Genomic DNA, 13,352 nt, shown 5'->3' on the forward strand with positions numbered 1-13,352 from the left:
GGGGCCTTATTCTCTCCCTAGCTACCTTTTTGTCCTTAATGCATTTACAGAATCCCATTGGATTCTCCTTAACCCTACGGCCAAAGCTATCTCATGTCCCCTTGTTTTGCCCGCTTGATTTCCCTCTTAAGTACACACCTACTGCCTTTACAGTCTTTTAAGAATTCACTGGATCTCTGCTCTGTACCTGAGAGATGCCTCCTTCTTTTTCCTAATCAAAACCTCAATTTCTCTAGTCATCCAGCATTCCCTCCACTACCAGTCTTTCCTTTCATCTTAACAGGAATGTACAGTTATCCCATTTCTGAAGACTTCCCATTTTCCAGCCGACCCTTTACCTGCGAGCATCTGCCCCCACTCAACCTTTGACACTTCTTGCCTAATACTGTCAAAGTCGGCCTTCCTCCAATCTAGAATTTCAAAAGTTAGATCAAAGGTCTATCCTTTTCCATCAGTATTTTAAAACTAAGAGAATTATGGTTGGGGGCCCCAAACTGCTCCCCCACTGACACCTCAGTCACCTGCCTTGCCTTATTTCCCAAGAGTAGGTCAAGTTTTGCACCTTCTCTAGTTGGTGCATCCACATACTGAATCAGAAAATTATCTTCCACACACTTAATAAATTCCTCTCCATCTAAACTCTTAACATTATGGCAGTCCCGGTCTCTGTTTGGAAAGTAACATCCCCTGCCATGACTACCCTATTATTCTCGCAGATAGCGGAGATCTCCTTACAAGTTTGTTTCTCAGTTTTCCACTGAGGATTGGAGGGAAGTTCTAGAATACAATCCGAAGAAAGAGAACGCCCCTTTCTTATAACTCAGTCCCACCCAAATAACTTCCAGAGGTGTATTCCCAGGAATAACCTCCCTAAGTACAGTTATAATGTGATCCCTGATCAAAAAGGCCACACCGCCTCCTTTCCTGACCCCCCCCTTTCTATCCTTCCTAGAGCATTTGTATCCTTGGAATGTTCATCTGAGTTGTCTGACCCTTTGCTTCGATAATTCGGTCTCTGATACCTCCTCCCCCGTGATACCAGAGAAAGGACCGATACTTCGAAAGCTAGTGCTTTCAAATAAACCTGTTGGACGATAACCTAGTGTTGTGTGAGTTTTGAGTGAAAAGGACAGGGAAGAAGTGGGAGAATGTAACAAGTAAAGCTTAAAAAGGAAGGGAAGGAACAGGAGTTGGTTCTCGATTTGAAAGCGTTGGAACTCAATATGAAGGCCGGAAGGCGGTGAAAGAGCCGAGTCCAAAGGCGAGGTGTTGCTGCCCTGGTTTGCGCTCTGATGCGCTGGAGCACTGCAGTGGGCCGGGAACAGGCAAAAGGGCACACATCCTGCACTATAGGCAACGGCAATCGCTCTGTTAGAGTGGATAGCTGTAATGTTTAGTCAAAACCACGCTTGCCAAAGTATCTCGTGACTTCCAGTCAGTTTTAGGTCCGAGGAACTCTGTCAAAGCCATTTATTTTACTGACCTTGCCAATACCTGCCCTCACCCAATGACAACAGGTTTACAAACTCACTCTTGATAAGATTCATCATCAAATGAGCACAGCTGGAAGCCTTTAGTTAAACACTTACATGTTCCTCCCAGGCACTGCTGTACATTAATGCCTAATCCAAGTAAACTACACAGGTCAGAACACGAGTTAAGACTTGGTCCGCGAGTCTTTGGAAAATAGCTGAAGCACTTTAAACACCCGAAGTGTGACACGATTTTTATGTCATTCCGTTTGGCTTAGAGGCCGATATCGCCAGAACAGTCCTTGCCAGATTGCTTCCGTGCATCCATCTTGATCAGGGATGAAGCACAGCCAACCCCGATCAATACAATCGGATTACTCAGGCAGGAAGCTGTCTTCATCACTGCATCATTTCTCGTCATCAACGCAGAATCCAGAGGACGTTTGGCTTTTGAAACTAACGACACACAGAGACGTCCAGTTGTCAGTAGATTAAACCGGGTGCACTTTCTAACATGCCAAGGTCACTGCGTTCCAGGCTGAAACGTGAAGCACCTTGCCTTAATCGGCGTGGATCTCCTCAATTTCAACTGAGTTTTTTTTTTCCCCCAAGGTTCCTCCAATCCCAGAAAGAACCTCACTCGATTCTCCTGTTGGTCCGTCTCCAGGTATGAAACTAAGTTGTACATTGTTCAGGGGCTGCCTGGATTCAACCCCGAGTGGTCAATGTCACATTCTACTGCAGCAGTTTGAGAAGGTGATACACTCTGGGCGACAACTGGGAACGGGCAGCACAAACTACTGTCCCAAACAAATGTTAAAAAAAGACAAGGAAATGAGGTACAGGCCCAAATATAAAACAGTTAGGACGAGACGATGGCCCAGTGGACTGTTAATCCAAAGACAAAGGTGTGGCGCTGGAGAAGCGTAGCAGGTCAGGCAGCATCCGAGGAGCAGGAGAATCGACGTTTCGGGCATAAGCCCTTCATCAGGAATGAGGCTTGTGGGCCGGGGCTGAGAGAGAAATGGGATGGGGGGAAGGGGAAGGTAGCCGAGAATGCGAGAGGTTGATGAGTTTTGGGGGGGGGGGGGGGAAGGCGATAGATAGAAGAGGGTGGAGCCGACAGATGGGAAGGACGGTGGACAGGTCAAGGGGGGTGGTGCCGGGTTGGAACTGGTATAAAAGGTGGGAGGGAGGGGAAATTGGTGAAATCCACATGGGACCCTGCAACCACACGGGATCAGGGGCAGAAGATGGGGGCGTCCTTCCTCCAGGTGTCAGGTGGTTAGGGTTTGGTGATGGAGGAAGCCCAGAACCTGCATGTCCTCGGTGGAGTGGGAGGGGGAAGTGTGCAGAGCCACGGGGGCGGTGGGGTTGGCTGGTGCAGGTGTCCCAGAGATGTTCTCTGAAACGATGCACAAGTCGGCGTCCTGTCTCCCCACTGTACAGGAGACCACATCAGATGTCAACGGGTGCAGTAGGTAACATTTGTGGATGTGCAGGTAAATTTCTGTCAGATGTGGAAGGATCCTCTGGGGCCTTGGACGGAGGTGAGGTGGGGGTTTGGGGGGGGAGGTCTGGGCACAAGTTTTGCACTTCTTGTGGTGGCTGGGGCAGGTACCGGGTGCGGGCTGGTGTGGGGGGGGGGGGGTACATGGATCTGACAAGGAAGTTGCAGAGGGAATGGTCTCTCCGAAACGCTGATAGGGATGGGGAGGGAAATATATCCCCCCTAATGGTGGAGGGGGGCTGATGCTTATGTATATGGAGGTTGCTAGGGTAGGAGGTGAGGACCGTGGTGGGGTTCTGCCCTTGTTGCATTACAGGGGGGCGGGGTGAGAGGAGGTGCAGTCCAGGTCGCTGTGGGAGTCGGTGGGTTTGTAGGAGGTGTCCTCGGTTGGTCGGTCACCGGAGGTGGAGATGGGGAGAGGTCCAGGAAGGGGAGGGAAGTGTCCCAGATGGTCCAGGTCAATTTGACGTGGGGATAAAAAGTGAAGGCGCAGTTGATGAACTGTTCATCGATGTAGTGGAGGAAAAGGTGGGGGGTGGTGCCAGTGTAGTTGAGAGACCCCAGTGATAATTCTGAGGACCGGGGGGGGGGGGGTTCAAATCCTGCCGTGACATTGGGAGGTCGATAAAAATGACCACGAACCTGCTGCCAACTGTTGAAAGGAAACTGGCAGACCTCACTGGTCAGGCTGACGGGGGGGGAAGGGTCCAGACTCCCACAGCAAGGCGGTGGATTCTGAACTGCCCTGTGGAGCAATACAGACTGGCCTGGCCCAGTGATAGCCAACAGACCCTCCCCCTTCCACACACCCACCCCCCGCAGGAGGTGAATATCTAACCAGGAGCCATCGGGATTCAATCTGACGAACGCCAGACCTCAAGAGGGGGATGAGCAGGGGGGGGGGGGGGGGGGGGGGGAGGGATGGGGCAGGGGGTTTGGGAATTCAGTCGTGAACTCGCTGGTGCCGCAGCAAGTGGGCCGACCGGGTAAACCGCTTGCCGCACTTGGAGCAGGCGAACGGCCGCTCCCCGGCGTGGGTGCGCCGGTGCCGCTGCAAGTGCGACGACCAGGTGAAAGCCCGGCCGCAGTCGGGGCAGGCGAAGGGCCGCTCGCCGGTGTGCGTGCGCCGGTGCTGCAGCAGGGTGGCCGAGCGGGGGAAGCGCTTGCCGCACTCGGGGCAGGGGAAGGGCCGCTCGCCGGTGTGGCTCTGCTCATGCTTCATCAGGTTGCCGGCGTCGGCGAAGCCCCGGCCGCAGCTGGAGCAGACGAAGGGCCGCTCGCCGGTGTGGGCCCGCCGGTGCCGGGCCAGGTCGGTGCTGCGCCGGAAGCTCCCGCCGCAGTCGGGGCAGCGGAAGGCCCGCCGGCCGGAGTGCAGGTGCTGGTGCCGGGCGAGGTTGGACGAGCAGGTGAACGCCTTGCCGCACTGCCGGCAGACGTGCGGCCGCCCCGTGGCGCCGGGACGCGCGGCGGGAGCGGGAGCGGGGCCGGGCGGCCGGCTCGGCTCAGCCCTGCAGCGAGGGCAGGCCTCCGCGTTCGTCGGCGAAGCCCGCCCGGCGGACGGCTCCAAGCGCTTCCCGCCGCAGCGGGGGCAGCGGGGGCGCCTCCCGCTGGCGTGAACCCGCTGGTGTGACTGCAGGTTGGCGAGCCGGATGAAGCCCTTCCCACACCCGGGGCAGGTGAAGGGTCTCTCCCCGGTGTGAATGCGCCGGTGGACTTCCAGCTCAGACGGGGCTCGGAAACCTTTCCCACAGTCCTCACACTTCCACGGCTTCTTCATGGTGGGGGGCAGGTGGGTGGGTGGTCTCTCTTGGCACTTCTGCCGTGACTTGGTGGGTGGGTGGTCTCTCTTGGCACTTCTGCCTTGACTTGGTGGGTGGGGGGTCTCTCTTGGCACTTCTGCCTTGACTTGGATGGGTGGGGGGTCTCTCTTGGCACTTCTGCCTTGACTTGGTGGGTGGGGGGTCTCTCTTGGCACTTCTGCCTTGACTTGGTGGGTGGTGGGTCTCTCTTGGCACTTCTGCCTTGACTTGGGTGGAGGGGGGGGAAGACAACCAGCCAGCGGTTAGCGTGCTCACTCCCCGGGGTGGACGGTCACCCCTCGCCGACCAGGCGGAGCCCTGCTCGGACAGAGGTGACAGGTGGCGTTCCTCCCCCTGTTGGCCCTGGAAGGTGGCGACGTCTTCCCAGGCGGTGGTAGCGGTCAGCGACCCGGCAGGCTCACTCCGGGCGGTGGGTTTCCGGACCAGCTGGTGGTTGGAATGGCTTCCCAGAGAGAGGCAATGCGCCCGCCTCGCTCAGTGATACGCAGCTCCTGAACACACATCCGAGTGACCGGGTCACGCCGCTGCCTGTCCGTCCTCTCCTTGTCATCCTCTGCAAAAGGTGGGGGGGTGTTACAGGAATCACAGTCAGTGCGCGATGAAAATTCCGAACCGACAATTCCACACGCACGCAAAACTCCCTCCAAAGCGGTGCACGCTAGGCGGACCTGGCTGCGCTAACTCGCCCACGGGAGGGGCAGGTCAGCTTGTGGGAAGTGCAGGGTTGCAGGGACACAGAGTCGGGGGAGGGGGTGGGGTGGGGGATTGGGCCTGTGCGTGATGATCTTCGCAGGGTCGGGTGGTCTCCATGGGCTGAACGGCCTACTCTCCCCCACTGTAAGGGTTCCTATGAACGTCAAACACACGTCCGCAAAACATCCACTCCCTTCACCAGTGTGTACCGTCTACAAGACGCACTAATGTGATATGAACGAGTTCACTTGCTGTGGCGACCGGAGGACGTGGGGATGTCCTGACGCTAGGTTGGGATGCCTTTGGCTTACAGATGGACTGTAAGAAATTGCATTATCATCTCCTATGCAGAGCCATTTACATGGCCAACTCCATATCATTCAAAACCCTATTTACATTTTCATCCTCCAATCGGAAGGCAGTAACAACATTAGAGCTGGAATTCTGGTTACACCCTGGAGTTTAAAATATATTTATATATAAAAATTCACACCAGATCTGGCCATGGAGGGATGCTTTGCGTGACATTGTTTCTGGAGGTCAGGTGGTCACTGCATTGTGTCACGAGTGACATGTGACTGAGGGGTAATCTTAGGGGCTTCACTGACTGTGATGTAAAGATTTAGTCTAAAGGAAGGACCTTTTCTTTGGAGCTTCCCTGGACACGCCCTCGCCAGCCTGGCGAGGAGCGTTCGGTGTTTCCCCAAAGCTGCCGCTGTACCGTGCTGAATAAAATCTTGCTGGTCCACACAGAGTGTGTGGTGTGCCTGGGCCTCGGGGCCATCCAGAGCCTGATGCTTCGAGAGCACTGTCCGAAACCCACTTCCACCAAGGGCAGCAGGCACACTGGAACACTGCCACCTTCAGGTTCCCCTCCGAGCCACCCACCACCCTGACCTGCCGTCCCCTCTCTGCCTGTGGGTCAAAAGCTCCCTCCTGAATAGAACAGTGGGCCGACGTACAAGAAAACAGCTCACTGCCGGACTCACGGACGTGGATATCGCTGTGCAGGGAATTCACTGCCCGTTTCTAGGTGCCCTTAAGATGATAGCAGTAAGCTGCTTTCTTGAACCTGCAGAGATATATATAATACACACACACACGTGTATATATCATTGATGAATACACACACGTATCAAGGGTCACCCAACCCCAGAGTGGCAGAGACAGCAGTTTCAGAGTCGCAGGGGATTGCGGGTAACCTGGCCGTCATTCCTCACCAAGTCCCAGTGAAAGATTCCTGCTTGCAGAGAGAGTGTGCGCACAATATGAACGTCCATCTCCTACCACTTGCATTCTGCCTCAATAGAATGATTGGCAACTAATCTGTTGAGTTAGTATTCAAAACGGTAGTCCATGAGGCGAGGGCTCAGAGCAGATTTACCATGATTTTGTCCGGAATGCAGAGGTTGAGCCAAGGGGAGGTCACCTTACTGAGATTTATAAAATAGTCGGTGTTGGGGGGAGAGATCTGGTTTAAATAAGGTGAATGGCAGATGTCTTCTCCCTAAAGTGGGGGATTTTCAAGATGTGAGGGCGTATTTTCAAGGTGAGAGGAGAAAGATTTTAAAAAGAGCTGAAGGGCAAATTTATTTTTAACACAGGAAACGGTGGAATGAACGTCTTGAGAAAGTGGCGGATGCAGGTACACAGTCACTAACGCTTAAAAGACATTTAGAAGAAACACAAAAATTCCTAAGGGGCTGGACAGGGTAAATGCTGAAAGGACGTGGAGTGGAAAATTAACATTTACTGTGAAACCTGAAAGAGAATACTTTGCTAAAGGTTTTAAGTAGACAGCCTGACTTTGCTGAAGTTTGGAAGCAGACAGCTTGGCTTTGCAAGTCTCGCAAACAGTCAGATTCAGCAAGAGTCAGGGAAAACATAAAGGGCAGTAAGCAAATATATCAACAGCAAAGGAATGAGAAAAACAACACCATATGTGGAAAGAAGGTTGAATGTTCCCAGTTCTTGTCCTTGAGCGTGTGATAAGGATAAGTGAAATAAGTGAAAGAGAATATGTGCAAGTTGTTCAGGCCCCTTCCATAAGGCGTTTTTGCCAAGTGTATTGGGCCCCCTGCACAGGTTACAATAAAGCCTTTTCTTTGCTCTTGCTAGCATTTGAGTCCAGTCGATTTAATTTCCATGACGGTAAACGTGGGGGCCGTTAGAGGGAGGGAAAAGAGAGAAGCAGAGGTGGAGGTCGCGCAAGAGGAAGAGGGGCTGGCAGAGGTAGATCTGGCGGATGCTTTGTTCGTGGAAGCAATGGACCACCGGGCGAGACAGTGCTCGCACAGACAGCCTCAGTCAGCCCTGGAGGCTGGACAGCAGGGTGACTGACGGGGGAAAGCTGAGGTGGAGGTACAGGTACAGGTACAGGTAAGCCTCGTTCCTTTATGCCTAGCAATGAAGACTCGCTTACGCTAATCTCTTCTACTGGCACTGAGACTTATGGACCATATGTTCAGTATAACTGATGATGCGTACGAGTCAACGCCTATGTTTGATTAGAGTAGATTAGATTCTCTACAGTTTGGAAACAGGCCCTTCAGCCCAACAAGTCCATACCACCCCTCCGAAGAGTAACCCACCCAAACCTATTCTTACCCCTGACTAATGCACCTAACACTATGGGCAATTTAGTATGTTTGGATCTTTGGATTGTGGGAGAGAACGTGCAAACTCCACACAGACAGCAGCCCAAGGCTGGAATCGAACCTGGGTCCCTGGCACTGTCAGGCAGCAGTGCTAACCACTGAGCCACCGTGCCGCCCCCTATGTGGAAGGTATGCCAGTTACCCTTTCGGTTGATACATTATTCAGTCCTTAAACCAAGCCAGTTCAGAGAGTCGATGCCAATAGAGGAGTGGGAGGGTTCCTGAACTCAACGGGCGCATCAGGAGTCATGATACGAGAGAGATTAACCGCACCCCTATTGTGTGAAACCAGTAACGGGGAAACATTCCAATTCTCATTTCTGTTATCGGAATTCTATCCTTTAAACTATGAGAGGGATCTCATAGTGAGACTGGGGATGGATTTGTTCAGTACCCTTGCTTGCAGGTCATACCAAAAGAAGATTGACCAGTGCGTGCTGTAAAATACAACCCGCCACCCCGCTGTATGTCTATGAGTGGTGATTAAGCCAGAAGGTGATACGTTCACTGAGCGATTCGCTCGCCTGGAAGCGAGTAACCACGTTAATCCTTTTAACACCGACCTTCCCGCTGGGGATAGGCTGCACTGCACAGCACACATACACCGCGATGGCCCTGACGAATCATATGGGAAGGATTGCTTCAGGAGGATTGTCTAAACCAGGTCAGTTGTTATTGTACGAATTTTATTGGAGTGATCACAGACGTACACAGACAGTGTGAACTGATCTGAAGTGTCTGTGACAGCAAGTAGACCCTATCGTTTTGACGTGGAAAGCTCTTTTCTGCACGTGTCACAGGCGAAGGCGTCCAGTGACAGGCGGCAGGTTTGGGGACCATGGGTACTAACGGCACAAAGAACGAAAGGTTGAGTCTTCGGGGATGAGGTGGGCATCTGGTTCAAAGCAAATACGCGGACATATAGGAATAAACTAAATTGGCTAACTCAGGCAGATAGGACAGCCCAGGTAACCCACCTGCTAGCCGTGAAGAGCCTTAGGAGGGTAGCCTGGCACTTTCCTCAGGTAGGAGTCTCGGACGCAAGATTAAGAAGGGTCCCCTACTGAGTTGTGGGCAAAAGGGCAAACATGACGTGGGGCTCATACGAGGCTGCGAACCCATACACATCACCCCAAAGTCTGAATATCGTCCTCGCAGAACACAACACCCGTTAAAACCCGAGACTGTGGAAGGAGTCTTTGAATCCCTCCTCAAGGCTGGAGTGATAATCCCCTGTGAAAACTCACCGGTGAGAACCCCCCCATTTTTCCTGGTCAAAGAGGCAAACATTCCCGGTGAACTGGAGGTTTGTTCAAAACCTGCAGGCAGTCAACAACGCTGTTGTCCCAAGTGCCCCAAATATTCCCAACCCCTATACTATACTGGCTCAAATTCCACCGGACAGTAAAGGGTGGATTTAGCAAATGCTTTCTTTGGTGTACCGGTGCACCCAGATAGTCAAATGGTAAAGATGTAAAGCGTGGCTGCATGACATCTGTGCTGCTGCAGGATCATGGTGGGGGTGGGGGGGGGGGAGAGAGATCGAGGCCGGTAGCTTACTTTTCGGCTAAACTAGATAGACCCCGTAGTGGCAGGATTGTCTCTAAATGCCTGCGAGCCGGGGCCGCAGCTGAAAAGGCTGTTGCGGCGCCCCGGGACACGGTCGGCGATGGTGAATTAACCCTACCGGTCCCACATGCAGGAACCTTACTGCTTGCGGGGCAAGAGAGCACACATATGTCGGCACCACGTCGGCTCAGATACAATACTGCGTGATTGGAGATGCCTAACGTTACAATAAAGTGGTGTAATGCCCAGCAGACTCACAAGGCCAGTAAACTACCATATCAACAGTCAAGGAATGAGAAAAACAACTCCATATACGGAAAGGAACTCAAATGTTCCAGGCTCCTGGCCTTGAGGTGTTGATAAGGAGAAGTGAATTATAGTATAAAGGAAATATGGAAAAGCTATCTGGCGCCCCATATGTGAGGAGTTTTGCAAATGTATCGGGTCCCTTCGCAGAGGTCCAAAATAAACTTTTTCTTTGCTCTTGCTAGCATGCGAGTCGAGTTGATTTAATTTCCACGGCAACTACTTGCTTGAAATATTTTGGAGGAGGTGTGGTTATTAAGCTTGTGCATGACACCGACATTGGTGTTGTAGCCGACACAGCCAAGAAGGTCACCTCGGAGAACAACGGGACCTTGATCAGACAGGACAACGGGGCCGAGGAGTGGCAGATGGAATGAGGTCCTGCAGCTTGGAAAAGCAAAACTGGCAGGGCTTATACACTTCGTGGTAAGGCCCTGGGAAGGGTTACCAAGCAAAGAGACCCTGAAGCGCAGGTTGGAGTATTGTGCAGAGTTTTGGGCCCCGTTTCTCAGGAAGGATGTACTGGCCCTGGAGCCTGATCAGAGGAGGTTCATGAGAATGGTCCCAAGAAAGAAAGGTTTCGCATTTGAGGAATGCTTGAAGAATCTGGGTTCACACTTTATGGAGTTTAGAAGGATGAGAGGGGATCTAATTAAAACATACAGAATACTGAATGGCCTGGATAGCGTAGATGTTGGGAAGATGTTTCCATTGGTAGAAGAGATTAGAACCTGAGGGCACAGCCTTAGAGTAAAGGGAAGACCTTTTAGAACAGAGGTAAGGAGAAACTTCTTCAATCAGAGAGTGGGGAATCTAAGGAATTCGTTGCTACAAAAGGCTATGAAGGCCAGATTATTGAGTATATTTAAGACGGAGATAAAAAGATGCTGGAGGATCAAGGGTTATGGGGAGAAAGCAGGAGAATGGGGGGTTGAGAAACATATCAGGCATGACTGAATGACTGAATGGCCTAATTTCTGTTCTTATGTCTTTGAGGTTCACTGTTCCTTGAAAGTGGAGTCACAGGTAGGCAAGGGTGGTGAAGGAGGAGGAAGTGAGGATCGCAGATGCTGGAGGTCAGAGTCAAGATTAGAGTGGCGCTGGAAAAGCACAGCAGGTCAGGCAGCATCCCAGACGTTTTCGGGCAGGAGCCCTTCGTCGGGAATGACTGGGTAGGGAAGGGCAGCGTTTGGTACGCTTGCCTTTGTTGGTCAGCGTACAGAGCTTAGGAGTTGGGAGATCCTGCTGCGGCTGCACGGAACGTTAGTTTGGGCTGGTTTTGGAATACTGTGTTCAATTCCGGTCTCCCCGCAACGAGAAGGGTGTTGCAAAACTTGAAAGTGTGCAGGAAAGATGTTGCTGGGGTTGGAGGTGAAAGAATGGTACATTTTAGCTTGCTTGAAATTGATATGTTAAACAAAATGCTGTCGGGGCAGGGTGGGTTAGCTTGGGCACGGCCGAGTGTACACAAAGAAAACGGAGAAGCGACTATGAACCGCAAGATAACGAGTGCATGTGACAAAAGTCTTATCCCAACATGTCCCAGCAGTAACTGAATTGAGGGCAGTTGTGCGCGAAACTGCAGGAAATGCCTCTTTTTTTGGGGAAAAAAAATATAAAAAGCCTTGGCTTGTGTAATCACGTGTGAGAGATGCCTGTAAAAAGTGTTGTTGCTGCAAAGAATGGAGTTGCTGGACAAGGGCGCTATAAAAATTCAGATGTGTTATCATGAGTGATAGTTAAAACTGGCTTCTTGCATCTGCAGACATGTGGTAGTGGTTTTGCAAGGCGGTTACAGCATATGTTCCAGGAAACGGAAGGGGGTTTTAATTTAGATGAAGAGAAATCACGTAGCGGCCATTAAGCTGTTAGGTAGGGTAAGGGGGTGGGAGAGGTTATCTCCCAGGGATATAACTGTGTACATGTTCCAATGCTCAGAGCTCATTTGCTTAATGCATTTGATGCCCTTACTTGCAAGTTCATCAATAAATTGCCTTGTTTCCAGCTTTTGGTGGTCTCAGCTAAATTTTAGAGTTTGGGGGCTCGTCCAGGATCCCACGCTCCGGCAATCTCTCTTAGGGAAAATGGAGCAAGTGCACCTCGCCGATTTCAGCGGTCTCTAGTTTCCCTTGTTGCCACAGCGGCTTTGAGCGTGCATGATCTAGATGGAGAGACCGTGGAACAAGGTGATAAGGGAGACATGGCGGGTTTGGTTGGGCAACTCTCGTGCACGAGACCCGGGTCTTAAAAAAGGTCTTAAGTTCTGAAATAAAAAAGACGTATCCGGGTGACCAGGGTTTGCAGCGACCAATAAGTGCTGCAGATATTGCTGCAGCAGGTTAGGAGCCGGCATGACCAGGTAACTCTGTGCACAGACCAAGGTAAGAAAAGGACCTTTAAGTATTGCCTTGGTGGTCGGGAACGCAAGGAAGGTGCGGGGAATTGGCAAAGTAAAATTAAGAGTGTATAGTTGGCCAAATTGACCGGACGAGTAAGGTGTCTACCTGATTCGACCGCCCAGCCTTAGACCGGTTGTTAAGAGGGGAAATCCCCCACGCGAAGGTAAGGACCCTGAAGTGGGTGTGGAAGAAGGTGACACCGGACCTCTGTAAGATCAATTAAAATGGGAGGCAAAGGAAGTTGCCTGACTAAGGATCAATAAACAGCACCAAGTCTGAGTATATACCACCAGACACGCCCTTGGGGAGGATGGTGATAAACTGGGAAAACAATCCCCGGACGCGGGGAAAAGCTAGAACTGTGATGATAAATTATTGTTGTTTTGTTTGAACTCGTGAAAGTATAAAATCACCAAATGTATTTTGGTCTAAATATGGGCCCGATGAAGATTGGCTGCGTCAAGACTTAAATCTATACGTGAATAGAAAACATCAAGGCCAGGGAGAGTCAGATTATGCAGCTCGTTGGTTGGGGAGCGCGGGAATAAATTTATATCCCGTAAATACGGAGGAGGTGGGAAAGGTGGAACAGAGAAATGAAGGGGGGAAGCCACAATGGGATCCCTTAACGTGTTTGCCGCCTCCCCCAAATTATCCTCCAAGGGACGAGCCTACAGCTCCCCCTCCCCCTTGCAACATCCTCTTCCGAGGTAGCACAAAAAAAAAGAGGAACAGACTCTGAACGAAAAGATTCAGAAGTCGGGGGGCCCAGAACTCGATCTGCCACGTGTAAAGGGGAGATCATTGAAAATACAAAAGTATGCCCCTTGAGAGAGGGATAAAGAAAATTGGTATTGTAAATGTCCCTTTAACTAGTAGTGAGGTCAGGGCCTCCAAGGAGGAAATGAAAGGATTTGCTTGAGGAT

The 13,352-nt window shown here is 51.6% G+C and overlaps 1 protein-coding gene across 1 annotated transcript in view; it reads right to left on the bottom strand.

Moving 5' to 3' along the window:
• Positions 1 to 1,439: 1,439 nt before the first annotated feature.
• The window catches only part of LOC132807031 (zinc finger protein 774-like), a 29,117-nt gene continuing 17,204 nt past the window's right edge, over positions 1,440 to 13,352 (bottom strand). Inside the window, exon 2 of the mRNA XM_060821338.1 lies at positions 1,440 to 5,355. Within this exon, the coding sequence (XP_060677321.1) occupies positions 3,926 to 4,759 (834 nt within the window). The 5' untranslated portion in view covers positions 4,760 to 5,355 and the 3' untranslated portion in view covers positions 1,440 to 3,925. The remainder of the gene's footprint in view (positions 5,356 to 13,352) is intronic.

The sequence above is a fragment of the Hemiscyllium ocellatum genome, assembly GCF_020745735.1.
Source record: "Hemiscyllium ocellatum isolate sHemOce1 chromosome 27 unlocalized genomic scaffold, sHemOce1.pat.X.cur. SUPER_27_unloc_1, whole genome shotgun sequence".
Taxonomy (NCBI): Eukaryota; Metazoa; Chordata; class Chondrichthyes; order Orectolobiformes; family Hemiscylliidae; genus Hemiscyllium; species Hemiscyllium ocellatum.